Here is a 15,424-nt window from a genome sequence, read left to right on the forward strand (position 1 = left end):
AGAATCCGCCTGCCGATGCAGGAGACACGGGTTCGTGCCCTGGTCCGGGAAGATCCCACATGCCGCGGAGCAACTAAGCCCGTGAGCCATGGCCGCTAGGCCTGTGCGTCCGGAGCCTGTGCCCCGCAACGGGAGAGGCCACAACAGTGAGAGGCCCGCGTACCGCAAAAAAAAAAAAAAAAAAAAAAAAAGAGTAACCGCAATTAAGAACACCGTGTTTAATAAGCCGCCAAGAGCAGAGATACAGAATGCTATGCTAAAGAGTCTAATGGCTTTCTTTGATGCAGGCTCCTGTACAGATAAGGGAATGCACTGGAGTGGAGACATTTAGATTTCATTCACACATCCAATGTTGTCTCCCGATGGACTTGCAGAGAAGCCAGATCCTGTTCAGCAATTTGATCAAAATAGCCAAGAAGATATTAAGACCTTGTAGGACAGAATGTAGATCAATTGGTCCCATCTATAATTTCCACGAAAAGCTTATTGTGAATCCGTTAAAAAACATTGTGACATGACTAAGTTTTATACTAATTCCTTGGGTAGCTAATGTTAGGTACAGCACATCTCCGTTTCAGAGGACTACCCTCAAGAACAGTACACACAGCCCTCTGGACAGGGGCATTTTGAGTGGTTTCACAAATGTTAGAGGCAAGTTGCCCTGATCCACCAACACTCTCCTGCTTGTCCACATGACCAAAAAGCCCATCTCTGAGAGTTGGCCAGACAGAGTTAGCCTTCGATATCTTCTTCCTATATGATGAAGTGTTTATTGGTTCACATGGGAAATGAACTTGTGACTCACTTGCTCAGTCACTGGCCAAACTAAACAGAGACCAGTGAAAACAGCAGGCTTGAGAGATACTTCAAGAACACACAGAACAAGAGGAAACATGGTGTTGACAGCTGGGCAATGAGAACAGCAATGGCCCCAAGGCCAGACCCAACCCCTTGCTGCCATCAGCCACTCACTTGCTTTGTGACTCCTTCAGTACGTTCCATGTCATCCTTCAAATGGCTGAGTGGTCTGGAATCTTCTCCTTTTCATAAATAAATCTTCATTTGTTATTTCTTGCAATCGTATAAACTCAATGATGGCATCTACAAGTGTCAGCTGGCATTCATTCATTCATCTGTCCATCCATCTACCTACCCCACAAGCATTTATTGAGGGCTAGGTGCTAAAACTACTCCAGCTTTCCTGGATTTCTTTTAGAGCTATATATTGATGTATACATGATGTTCATTTTTTTTCTGATTATAAAAGCAACTTTTTTCATTTTAGAAATTTTTGAATATACAGAAAATCATAAAGGTACCCATAATTATACCACCCAGAGATGATCACTGTTATTTTCCTTCATCTGTTTTCTTCACTTAATATTATATTGTGGGGCTTCCCTGGTGGCGCAGTGGTTGGGAGTACGCCTGCCAATGCAGGGGACGCAGGTTTGTGCCCCGGTCCGGGAAGATCCCACATGCCGCGGAGCGGCTGAGCCCGTGAGCCATGGCCGCTGAGCCTGCGCGTCCGGAGCCTGTGCTCCACAATGGGAGAGGCCACAGCAGTGAGAGGCCCGTGTACCGCAAAAAAAAAAAAAAAAAAAAAAAAAAAAAAAAAAAAATTATATTGTGCTATTTTCCTATGTCATTAAGCTTTCTTCAAAAACATGAGTTCTAAAGGTTGCATGTTTTCAACATGAGTATATAATATTTTAACCATTTTTCTACAGTTGTACATTTCTGTTATTTCCAATTTCTCAATGTTATAATACCACTGTAAATACCCTTGTATATAAATCTTTGACATGTCTGTTTAATCCCCTAAGATAAAATTCTCCAAAGTAGTATTACTGGGTCAAGGAGCATTAAACACTTATAAGAATTTTGATTCATACTTTTGCTGGCCTTTCTTGAAGAGTAATGTTTCCCTAGGATATTTGCTATGAGAAGTCAAAAGTGAGCCATAAATGAACAGACCACAGTGATATGAATATCTCAAAGAAATAAAAGTGCATGGCTTCCTGAAAGCATAAACCATACCAAGGGGGCTGACCAGTTTTTTTTTTTAACAAAAGGAAACCTGTTGCTATGCCCTACTGCTAGAGTTAATCTGCAAATCCAGAATTCTGGACTAATGGGACACAGCAGTCTAACACCCCTCACAGGACAACTGCATCATTGAAACAGCATCGTGTGATATACAGATACCAATTTCAGTGTGTTTTCACTCTTAAAATCTTCTGATAGTGGCTTTGTGCAGTACCATAAAATGCTAAATAGGCATGAGAATATGAAAATATGATCACATGGAGCCAGGAGCCAGGTCTTGATGCAGCTGACAGTCTCGCAGCCTTGCTGACCGGGAAAGATGTGCTCCACCTAATGGATCCACTGTAGCAGGGTGAAGTGTGGGAGAGCTTAACATGCTACTAGCCAGCCATATGTTCACTGGATCGACAAGCTGTTGGGACCATAAGCAGCCACTGAGCTCAAAGAGCCCTCTCACGGGGAGTCCTAGAAACAACTAATGCAGCTGCTAAGGGTCTCAGAGTCTGTTTTAATGCACAAAGCAGTTCCTGTTTCTTTCAAAATGCCTTCTACACAATGAAGCATGCAGAATTCATTTGCTCCAAAGCTCCAGAGGGACTAAAATCAGACCAAGAACCTGGGGGCTGGGGGGGGGTTCTCTATTTTTTTAGGTTTGTTTTCATTTGGTGTATGTTACCCAATAGTTCCATGATTGAATTATATTTCCCATTTAATATAATAAATCCATATTGGTTCCAGTTCTGTCTCAACTGAGTTGACATTACGGCACTAAAAAGATGATGAACATGCTGCGATGACAGTCCTTGGCCCAGCAAAATGCCATGCTACCTTACAAAACTGTTCATTGTGCTTTTACCACTCATAATAGTTTTGCGGATTTGCCCACTGAGCCATTAGACAAATACTAAAGCACATCCTATGGAAGAGCAAACTGATGTCATCTCAGAGGTGGTTTAAAAAGTAAGAAAAATGAACCAAGAAATTAGAGCTGAATGGCTGTGAGGTTATTTCAAATGTGGAAAACGGGCTCATAATCCAAAATTCCAACTACCACTTTAAGATTACCAGGTCCCTTAGTAATCTTACGCAATGATGTGTTAAATTGTTTTTCTTATTTACTAAATAAACGGGAGAGCCAAGGATGCATGAAGAGTGTTTATAATGAGTTAGGCACAGCCCCCAAATACAACTGAATTCTGATGCTGAGACACTGGATAGAGAGAAGAGATATCCTTTACTGAAACCTCAGGGATTGAGATTAATGCGAGTGGCCATTCTAACTGAGAAGATGTGAAGATCAAAAATATTATCCCTTAAGGGATATGTTTTAGTGAACAGAAAAGAAGTATTTATAATCAGGTTCTTAGAAGTTTAATCATCCCTCCCATAAATTTATAAGCCTAACAACAGACTTCTTTGCATGGGAGGAAAGAGGGTGAGAAGTCTAGCCCCATGTCCAAATTACTCAATTTGAAATTAGTGAGATCTGGGACTTCCCTGGCATTCCAGTGGTTAAGACTTCACCTTCCAATGCAGGGGGTGCGGGTTGGGGAGCTAAGATCCCACATGCCTCGGGGGCCAAAAAACAAAACATAAAACAGAAGCAATATTGTAACAAATTCAATAAAGACTTAAAAATAGAAATTAGTGACATCTGTATCAATAATTCTAAGTTCTTCAATAAATAGTATTAGATACAACAAGAACAAACTCCTGTGTGTATGGTATGCTCACTTAGACTGGGGAAGAAGAGGGAGCTAGTGAGGAAGGAGGTCATGGAGAAGAAAGGCCAACAAAGGAAACATAAGGAAGCAGTAGAAAGTGGAGAATAAGAAGAAAATGATATATTTGCAGTCACAGGTCTCCAGGAAAGTAATTTAAATCTTGTCTTACAGTTAAGTGTCAAAGAGTGATCAACCACAACGACCACTGACCTTCTTTCTCCCAGGGTGCTGTAAAGACAGGGGAAGTAATGAAATCAGTACTCTTTACCTGCCATAAACTTTAAGTGACCCTGGACAAGGTTGAGTCAGTACACCTCTAGCATGGTGATTATAAGCATGGGCTCATGACCCAGATGGCCTGGGTTAGAATCCTGGCTCTGCCATTTCCTAGGAATGAAGTTTTTACCTTTCTGTGCCTCAGTTCCTCACCTGAAAAATAAGAATAGTACCTATCTCATAGGGTTGTTGAAAGGATGTAAACAGTTTTATAAACATAATACACTCAAAACAGTATCTGTCACATAAAAGCTTTATAAGCCACTTTGTAAGATAGTTTAGCAGTTTCTTACAAAACTAAACATACGCTTACCATACAATCCAGTAATTGCACTCCTTGGTATTTAACCAAATGAGCTGAAAACTTGCATCCACATAAACGCCTACACATGAATATTTATAACAGCTTTATTCATAATTGCCAAAACTTGGAAGCAACCAAGACGTCCTTCCGTAGGTGAATGGATAAATATACTGTGGTACATCCAGAAAGAAAAAGGAAAAAATGAGCTATAAAGCCATGAAAAGACATGGAGGAACCTTAAGCATATATTACTAAGTGATATATACTTATATATAGTATAGCCCATATAAGCCTAAGAAGGCTACATACTGTTTGATTCCAACTATATGACACTCTGGAAAAAGCAAAACCATAGAGACAGTAAAATGATCAGTGGATTCTGGGGGGTTGGGGGAGAGGAAGGAATGAATAGGCAGAGCACAGAGGATTTTTAGGATAGTGAAACTATTCTGTATGATACTATAATGGTGGTTACATGTCATTATACATTTGTCAAAACCCACAGGATGTATATATAACACTGAGAGTGAACCCTAATATAAATGATGGATGTGAACTGATAATGATGTGCCAATGTAGGTTCATTGACTGTAACAAATGAATCACCCTGGGTGAGGAATTTTGATCAAGGGGAAGCTGCATGTATGCAGGGGTAGGAGGTACACGGGAAATATCTGTATCTCCCACACAATTTTGCTATGAATCTAAAACTTCTCTAAAAAAATTAAGTCTATTAAAATTTATTTTGAAAAGGTAGTACTTTAGATTGACAATTAAGACGACACTGTGGGGTGGTAGAATGAGGCAGAGAAGGAATCTGATAACTATGTGCTAGCCTCAAATCTGCCATAATCAGGCTATGTGACTTAGGACAAATTTTCTTAGCTTTTCTGGACCATATTTTGTCTACCTGTACAAAAAGGGGAGTAGAGCTCAGTGGGGCTTAACCTTGTTTGGGTTGCTCCCTTCCAGGCTACCCTCCACACAAGGATTATCTTCCTAAAAAATAAAAGCTGGTTATATTATTCCCTATTTTAAACTTCCTTTGCCTGGCCCCTCCCTCCAGGATAAAAGCCAAACTCTTTCTTAGGGTATATAGAGATCCTTCACAATTTAACCCTTTTGGCCACACTATTGTAATTTCCTTTCATTCTAGCCCATTTTTTAAAAATTAACATTACTTTTCTGTTTTCAAATCACCTTATTTTCTTAAAATATTTATTTATTTATTTAGGCTGTGCCAGATCTTTTTTTAAAATTAATTAATCTATTTATTTATTTTTGGTTGCATTGGGTCTTTGTTGCTGCGCACAGGCTTTCCCTAGTTACGGCGAGTGGGGCTACTCTTGGTCAAGGTGTGTGGGCTTCTCATTGTGGTGACTTCTCTTGTTGCAGAGCACGGGCTCTAGGCACTCAGGCTTCAGTAGTTGTGGCACATGGGCTTGGTAGTTGTGGCTCACGGGCTTAGTTGCTCCATGGCATGTGGGATCTTCCTGGACCAGGGCTCGAACCCGTGTCCCCTGAATTGGCAGGCGGATTCTTAACCACTGTGCCACCAGGGAAGCCCTGCACTGGGGCTTAGTTGCAGCATGTGGGCTCTTAGTTGCGGCATATGGACTTCTTAGTTGTGGCACGCATGCGGGATCTAGTTCCCCGACCAGGGATCGAACCCAGGCCCCCTGCATTGGAAGGGCGGAGCCTTAGCCACTGGACCACCAGGGAAGTCCCTAGCCCATATTTCTTTACAAGTGCTTCTCAAAGCGCAATCTAAGGATCACCCTCCGTCAAGTGCCTATGACAAAAGCAAATGTCTTTGCCCCAAATAAGGTTAGGATCTCAGGTGACAGGATGCAAGAATCTACATTTTCACAAGATCTCCAGGTGATTCTGCCTCACGTGGTATTTGAAAACCATAACCGGTTATTTCAGCCACGCTGAAATTTCCCCCATTCCCCTGCCTGGAATGTCCTTCCCTGCCTTATCTACCTAGTAACATCTGCTTTTTAGCACAACTGTCACCTCCACTATGAAGCCTTTGGCCAATCCCCTAGGTAATTGGCTGTTCCCTCCTCTGTGCTTCTACAGCACTTAGTTCATCTCTCAGACAGTACTTAGTACCTACTGTACTGTACTTAGTACCTACTTACATGTCTGTTTCTCCTACTATAATATGACCTTGAAATCAGAGACTATGTTTTAATTGATTTTACATCCTCAGCATCTAAGACATAATAGATAACAATAAATGTTTGTGGAACAAATGAATGAATGGATAAAGATGAAGAACTAAGGTATTCATCTCACAAATATTAGTGCCTACAATGTGGCAGGCCCTATTCTGGTACAAGAAAGTAGCCAGAACTTTTTGCCTGTAAGACAATTAGAACACTGGACACAAGAGTTCTATTTTAAGCCTCTTTCAGCATTTTATGTGTGGAAACTTGCGGGTCCAGATTCAACTTCATAGTCACCTTCTCTTTATTGCTTTCTGGAGAATAGAATATAAATTAAAGATTTGGCAAATGAGAAAACAGTAAATGAAGACAAAGCCAAAGTTATTCTGCCAATAAATATTTTAATGAGAACCGAGGTCTGTAACATAAATAGCAGTAACTGCCCTGGCCTATGCCTTCTTCTCTAGCCCAAGTCTGGGGCTAACAAACTGCATTTAACCCACATTTGAAGAGAAGGTCATTTTGTGTGTCATCTATCAGTATCCATCTTCACAGAAGATACCAATCTGGGGCCAGAGTCTCAATGTTAATACTTCCTCTCAGGGAAAAGTTCACATGGCAACACAAACACATGAGCAATTTTGAACCATCCTATCATTCTTCCATCAGGAGGGCCTTGGGAGACCAATGGTTCAGTAAACACTTACAACTTTGTCAAAATACATTAGAACACAGAAAAGGGGAAAAAAAAGAGTAGAAAGGTTGGCAGGGCTTGACTCACATATAATTCAGTCCTTAGATCTGAAGCCTCTTGAGCTGCTCGTATGTAATAAAAAACTGAAGAGTAAGTCATGGAAGATCACTGGGATGATACTGAAAGTCAAACCCGGTTTTAAAATTGTGCATTGCATTCTCTTAAATTGAGGTACTTAGTCTGTGCTATTCTAAGTTGCATTTGCTTAAAAGTCTTTTTTAAAACAATACCTGGCAAATCAAGCATGTGTTGAGTGCCCACCATGTGCCAACTTTGATTGTTGGCATTTAGCAATATAAACATATTAAAATTCTAACATATTTATACTCTTCAGGGGCAAACAGGCCACACACACACACACACACACACACACACACACACACAAATATCCAAGAACATCAACAACATATAATTCAGTGCTAGAGTAACTGTTACAGACATTAGGTGATCAAAGGAATCCCAAGGAGGGAGGGAGATACTATCTCCCTTAACCTATAGACTCCACAAGGGCAAGGATTACTTTTTAACCCTGAAGTGCTCACCACTGTACAAACACCACCACACACACTATGCAACTCATGGCTCTGCCCATAGGAGGCACTCAAACACAGCTAAAGGAAGGAGGGTCATCCATGAGGAAAGAGCCCTGCTTCGCTCTGGATTCTTTTGCTCTATGAGTGTTTTCTGTCTTATTATTTCCCCAGCTATTTTAGTCATACACTTAGGGGTAGGAAATATGGACTACCTCAGCATGGACCTTCCTGTGGGCATCTCCTAGGAGGGTTTCCCAAAACTTCCTAGCCCCTTCCAGATTTGGCTGTGTTTGTTGTTGTTGTTTTGTTTTAAAGAGGAAAAGAAACTTTGGCATTTCTTTTCTAATCCCTTTAGTTTGTATTACACTCCAACTGAAAGCCATTTCTGCACTTAGTTCCACTTGCAGTGGTCACCATTAGAATGCTTGAATAGATTCTCACTTGCCTAAAGGCTTCAAATAATCAAATTTTCCTTCCTATAGCCTAGAATTACCTAGGAGCTTGAAGCATGTACTTTCATTCTCATGTTCCAAAAGGATACAATGATGTTCCAGGGTCCAAGTCGAAGCCAGTTTGGCCAAAATCCTTTATAGAGTGCAAAAAAGCCCTCATGTTTCCACATCTGAAGGAAAGATATAATAAAAAAATAAGAGTGAATTCTCCTTACACTTTACATCTGACAATTATTTTTATTTTAGTACTCATCTTCCATGCCCCTCCCCAACAAGTTAGGATCCATGGATGGTCCTTTTTCTAAAGACATACATTTTGTGTTCTAAATCCACCCACCCACTCATTCAACAAATATTTACTAAGGACCTACAATATGCAAAGTACTCTTCTCCACGTTGGGATAATAGTAATAGTAAACAAGAGAGAAAGTGTCTGTGGTAGCCAGCCTCCAAGATGGCCCCCGATGAAAGCCAACTGCAGTTATTCACACCCTTGTGTAGTCCCTCCCACAACATATCAGGATTGGTCTGTGTCACCAATAGAGTAAGGCAGTAGTGAACTACGTCACTGCCAATGCTATGCTGTAAAAGACGTTTTGTATATAATAAGGTTTTGCCTTGTTCTGTCTTTGATCGTTTACTCTGGAGGAAGCCAGCTGCCATGTCATGAAGAGAAGCCCATGTGGTGAGAAACTAAGCCCTCCAGCCAATAGCCAGAGAGGAACAAAGCCTTCCTGCTGACAACTACATGAGTGATCCTTGAAGCAGATGCCCCAGCCCCAGTCAAGCCTTCAGAGGATTACAACCCTAGCTGACATCTGGACTACTACCTCATGAGAGAGCCTAAGCTGAAATCATTCAGCTAAGCTGCTGCTGAATTCCTAACCCACAGAAACTGTGACATAATAAATGCATGTTGTATTAAGGCACTGAGTTTTGGAGTAATTTGTTACACAGCCACAGGTAACATACATTCCCTGCCCTCATGGAGTGCATACTCTAGTGGAGCTGACAAACGAATACATAAATTGATATATATTATATTCACAAATAATAAGTACTGGGGCTTCCCTAGTGGCGCAGTGGTTGAGAATCCGCCTGCCGATGCAGGGGACGCGGGTTCGTGCCCCGGTCCGGGAAGATCCCACGTGCCGCGGAGCAGCTGGGCCCATGAGCCACAACAACTGAGCCTGCGTGTCCGGAGCCTGTGCTCCGCAATGGGAGAGGCCACAACAGTGAGAGGCCCGCGTACCACACACACACAAAAAAATAATAAGTACTAATAAGAAAACTAAAGCAGAGTAGGGGAAGTGGAGTTGGGCAAGTCACTGTCCTTCTCTGAATCTGTTTCATCACTGTAAATTCTGTGTATGTAATGCCATGGCTGACCTCATGTGAATGACCAGAGGATTAGATGAGGAATAGTGTAAAATACTTTGAGTTTAAGTTTTCTGTTTTATACAGTGGAAGTCCTACATACGCCAACTGAATGGTTATTAGAATTAAATGACACAGAGATTGGTTCAAGATGGCAGAGTAGAAGGACATGCGCTCACTCCCTCTTGCGAGAACACCAGAATCACAACTAACTGCTAAACAATCATAGACAGGAGACACTGGAATTCACTAAAAAAGATACTCCACATCCAAAGACAAAGGAGAAGCCGCAATGAGATGGTAGGAGGGGTGCAATCACAGTAAAATCAAATCCCATAACTGCTGGGTGGGTAACTCACAAACTGGAGAACACTTATATCACATAAGTCCACCCACTGGAGTGGAGGTTCTGAGCCCCATGTCAGTTCCCAACCTGGGGGTCCGGCAACGGGAGGAGGAATTCCTAGAGAATCAGACTTTGAGCACTGGCGGGATTTGATTGCAGGACTTCAACAGGACTGGGGGAAACTCCACTCTTGGAGGGCACACACAAAGTAGTGTGTGCATCGGGACCCAGGGGAAGGAGCACTGACCCCGGGGGAGGATGAATCAGACCTACCTGCTAGTGTTGGAGGGTCTCCTGCAGAGGCGGGGGGAGGGGGGTGGCTCTGTTTCACGGTGGGGACAAGGACAATGGCAGCAGAAGTACTAGGAAGTACTCCTTGGCTTGAGCCCTCCTAGAGTCTGTCACTAGCCCCACCAAAGAGCCAGGTAGGCTCCAGTGCTGGGTCGCCTCAGGGCAAACAAACAACAGGGAGGGAACCCAGCCCCACTCATCAGCAGTCAAGCAGATTAACGTTTTACTGAGCTCTGCTCACCAGAGCAACAGCCAGCTCTACCCACCACCAGTCCCTCCCATCAGGAAGCTTGCACAAGGCTGTTAGATAGCCTCATCCACCAGAGGGCAGACAGCAGAAGCAAGAAGAACTACAATTCTGCAGCCTGTGGAAGGAAAACCACATTCACTGAAAGATAGACAAAATAAAAAGGCAGAGGACTGTGTACCAGATGAAGGAATAAGATAAAACCCCAGATAAACAACTAAAAGAAGTGAAGATAGGCAACCTTCCAGAAAAGGAATTCGGAATAATGATAGTGAAGATGATCCAGGACCTCGGAAAAAGAACGGAGGCAAGGATCGAGAAGATGCATGAAATGTTTAACAAAGACCTAGAAGAATTAAAGAACAAACAAACAGAGATGGACAATACAATAACTGAAATGAAAAACACACTAGAAGGAATCAGTAGCAGAATAACTGAGGCAGAAGAATAGATAAGTGACCTAGGAGACAGAAATGGTGGAATTCACTGCTGTGGACCAGAATAAAGAAAAAAGAATGAAAAGAAATGAAGACAGCCTAAGAGACTTCTGAGACAACATTAAACACAACAACATTCGCATTATAGGGGTCCCAGAAGGAGAAGAGAGAGAGAAAGGACCCGAGAAAATATTTGAAGAGATTATAGTAGAAAACTTCCCTAACATGGGAAAGGAAATAGCCACCCAAGTCCAGGAAGTGCAGAGAGTCATAGGCAGGATAAACCCAAGGAGAAACATGCCGAGACACATAATAATCAAATTGACAAAAATTAAAGACAAACAAAACTTATTGAAAGCAACAAGGGAAAAATGACAAAAAACATACAAGGGATCCCATAAGGTTAACAGCTGATTTCTCAGCAGAAACTCTACAAGCCAGAAGGGAGTAGGAAGATATATTTAAAGTGATGAAAGGGAAGAACCTACAACCAAGATTATGCTATCCGGCAAGGATCTCATTCAGATTCAGTGGAGAAATAAAAAGCTTTATACATAAGCAAAAGCTAAGAGAATTCACCAGCAAACCAGCTCTACAACAAATTCTAAGGGCTTCACTGGTGGCGCAGTGGTTGAGAGTCCACCTGCCGATTCAGGGGATGCGGGTTCATGCCCCGGTCCGGGAAGATCCCACATGCCGCATAGCAGCTGGGCCCGTGAGCCCTGGCCACTGAGCCTGCATGTCTGGAGCCTGTGCTCCGCAAAGGGAGAGGCCACAACAGTGAGAGGCTCACATACCGCTAAAAAAAACAAACAAACAAACAAACAAATGCTAAAGGAACTTCTCTAAGTGGGAAACACAATAGAAGAAAAGAACCTACAAAAAAGAACCCATATAGCACAGGGAGATCAGCTTGGTGCTTTGTGACCACCTAGAGGGGTGGGATAGTGAGGGTGGGAGGGAGACGCAAGAGGAAGGAGATACGGGGATATATGTATATGTATAGCTAATTCATTTTGTTAGAAAGCAAACTAACAGCATTGTGAAGCAATTTTACTCCAATAAAGATGTTAAAAAAACAAACCAATAACAATTAAGAAAATGGTAATAGGAACATACATATCAATAATTACCTTAAACGTGAATGGATTAAAGCTCCAACCTAAAGACACAGGCTAGCTGAATGGATACAAAAACAAGACCCAGGGCTTCCCTGGTGGCACAGTGGTTGAGAGTCTGCCTGCCAATGCAGGGGACATGGGTTCGAGCCCTGGTCTGGGAGGATCCCACACGCTGCGGAGCAACTGGGCCCATGAGGCACAACTACTGACCCTGCGCATCTGGAGCCTGTGCTCCTCAACAAGAGGCCGTGATAGTGAGAGGCCTGTGCACTGCGATGAAGTGTGGCCCCCGCTCACCGCAACTGGAGAAAGCCCTCGCACAGAAATGAAGACCCAACAGCCAAAAATAAATAAATACATTTGTTTTTAAAAAAACAAGACCCATATATAGATAGATAGATAGATAGATAGATAGATAGATAGATAGATAGATAGTCTACAAGAGACCCACTTCAGACCTAGGGACAAATACAGACTAAAACTGAGGGGATGGAAAAAGATATTCCATGCAAATGGAAATCAAAAGAAAGCTGAAGTAGCAACACACATATCAGATAAAATAGACTTTAAAATAAAGAATGTTACAAGAGACAAGGAAGGACACTACATAATGATCAAGGGACCAATCCAAGAAGAAGATATAACAATTATAAATATCTATGCACCCAACATAGGAGCACCTCAATACATAAGGCAACTGCTAACAGCTATAAAAGAGGAAATCGACAGTAACACAATCATAGTGTGGGGCTTTAACACCTCACTTACACCAATGGACAGATCATCCAGACAGAAAATTAAAAAGGAAACAAAAGCTTTAAATCACACAACAGACCAGATAAATTTAATTGATATTTATAGGACATTCCATTCAAAAACAGCATATTACACTTTCTTCACAACTGCACATGGAACATTCTAAAGGATAGATCACATCCTGCGTCACAAATCAAGCCTCAGTAAATTTAAGAAAATTTATATCATAACAAGCATCTTTTCCAACCACAACACTATGAGATTAGAAATCAATTCCAGGGAAAAAGACGTAAAAAATACAGACACATGGAGGCTAGACAATATGTTACTAAATAACCAAGAGATCACTGAAGAAATCAAAGAGGAAATTTTTAAAATACCTAGAAACAAATGACAAGGATAACACGATGACCCAAAACCTATGGGATGCAGCAAAAGCAGTTCTAACTAGGAAGTTTATAGCAATACAATCCTACCTCAAGAAACAAGAAAAATCTCAAACAAACAACCTAAACTTAAACCTAAAGCAATTAGAGACAGAAGAACAAAAATCCCCTAAAGTTAGCAGAAGGAAAGAAATCATAAAGATCAGATCAAAAATACATTTTCTAAAATGAAGGAAACAATAGTAAAGATCAATAAAACTAAAAGCTGGTTCTTTGAGATGCTAAATAAAATTGATAAACCTTTAGCCAGACTCATCAAGAAAAAGAGGGAGAGGACTCAAATCAGTAGAATTAGAAATGAAAAAGGAGAAGTTACAACGGACACTGCAGAAATACAAAGCATCCTAAGAGACTACTACAAGCAACTCTATGCCAATAAAATGGACAACCTGGAAGAAATGGACAAATTCTTAGAAAGGTATAGCCTTCCAAGACTGAACCAGGGAGAAATAGAAAATATGAACAGACCCATCACAAGTAATGAAATTGAAACTGTGATTAAAAATCTTCCAACAAAGAAAAGTCCAGGACCAGATGGCTTCACAGGTGAATTCTATCAAACATTTAGAGAAGAGCTAACACCCATCCTTCTCAAACTCTTCCAAAAAATTGCAGGAACACTCCCAAACTCATTCTATGAGTTTACAAAGCTAGAGTAATCAAGACAATATGGTACTAGCACAAAAACAGAAATATAGATTAATGGAACAGGATAGAAAGCCCAGAGATAAACCCATGCACCTATGGTCAACTAATCTATGACAAAGGATGCAAGGATATACAGTGGAGAAAAGACGGTTTCTTCAATAAGTGGTGCTGGGAAAACTGGACAGCTATATGCAAAAGAATGAAATTAGAACACTCCCTAACACCATGCACAAAACTAAAAGACACATGCACCTCAGTGTTCATTGCAGCACTATTTACAATAGCCAGGTCATAGAAGCAACCTAAATGCCCATCAACAGATGAATGGATAAAGAAGATGTGGTACATATACACAATGGAATATTACTCAGCCATGAAAAGGAACAAAATGGAGTCATTTGTAGAGACGTGGATGGATTTAGAGATGGTCATACAGAGTCAAGTAAGTCAGAAAGAGAAAAACAAATATCATATATTAATGCATATATGTGGAATCTAGAGAAATGGTACAGATGAACCAGTCTGCAGGGCAGAAATTGAGACACAGATGTAGAGAACAAACGTATGGACACCAAGGGGGGAAAGTGGCAGGGGCTGGTGGTGGTGGTGTGATGAATTGGGCGATTGGGATTGACATGTACACACTGATGTATATAAAATGGATGACTAATAAGAACCTGCTGTATAAAAAAATAAATTCAAAAACAAAGAATTAAATGACAAATAATGCATACCAAAGGTCATAAATTGATGATGTGTATTGAATTCTGCCAACAGAAACAGTTCCTGTTTAATGCATAAATATCTATTAAGTAATTCCTGTGTGTTAGGCATTGTATTCTACATTGAAAAAAATGTTATTTTGCCTTCCCACTGGTGAAGTGAAACCCACCACTATACTAAAAAATGAATGAATATATTTGGATAAGACAACAATATGAGAATCCAGACTTCTAAATGTTCCTTATCCCATCCTATAGATTAAGAACACTCAATATGATTATCCTTATTAATCATTTTTAAAGCAAATAGTAACATAGTAAGGGCACTATTTATGGAAGCATAGTGGTAATGTGCTTGCCCCAATGGATCATCAGCAAATGCTATAGGTCTCAGACCAAAATTGATGTTGGAAAATCGTGAAAATCAACCAAAATAAATCCTGGATACAAATAACCTAGAATCATAGACTGCTAAGATAAGGCGCCTGAGAGATACAACCCAACCCCATCACCTCTCACCTGGAACTGGTCTACAATCTCCACCGAGAAGCCAAAGCAATCTTCTAAAATTATAAATCAGATAGTCACTTTCCTGTTTAAAGCTCTCCAATGAATTCCTGGTGGATTTCATTCTAACTGCAAATTTTCTTTAATGACCTACATGATTTAGCCCCTGCTTCTCTCTCCAGTTTCATTTCCTACTACTTTTTCCTTCCTTCATCACATGCAGCATACCAGCCTTGTTTTTAACCCTTGAACACGTCCAA

General features: G+C 41.0%; 1 protein-coding gene across 4 annotated transcripts in view; it reads right to left on the reverse strand.

Annotated features, from left to right (window-relative positions):
- Window positions 1-6,908: 6,908 nt before the first annotated feature.
- SLC25A14 (solute carrier family 25 member 14) overlaps window positions 6,909-15,424 on the reverse strand; it is a 35,449-nt gene continuing 26,933 nt past the window's right edge. For all 4 annotated transcript variants that reach the window (XM_059050967.2, XM_059050966.2, XM_059050969.2 and 1 more), the window contains 2 exons: window positions 8,356-8,436; window positions 6,909-7,364 (listed from right to left, as the gene is read on the reverse strand). In XM_059050967.2, coding sequence (XP_058906950.1) covers window positions 7,323-7,364; window positions 8,356-8,436 — 123 coding nt within the window. In that variant the 3' untranslated portion in view covers window positions 6,909-7,322. The remainder of the gene's footprint in view (window positions 7,365-8,355; window positions 8,437-15,424) is intronic.

The sequence above is a fragment of the Kogia breviceps genome, chromosome X (assembly GCF_026419965.1).
Source record: "Kogia breviceps isolate mKogBre1 chromosome X, mKogBre1 haplotype 1, whole genome shotgun sequence".
NCBI classification, from domain to species: Eukaryota; Metazoa; Chordata; class Mammalia; order Artiodactyla; family Physeteridae; genus Kogia; species Kogia breviceps.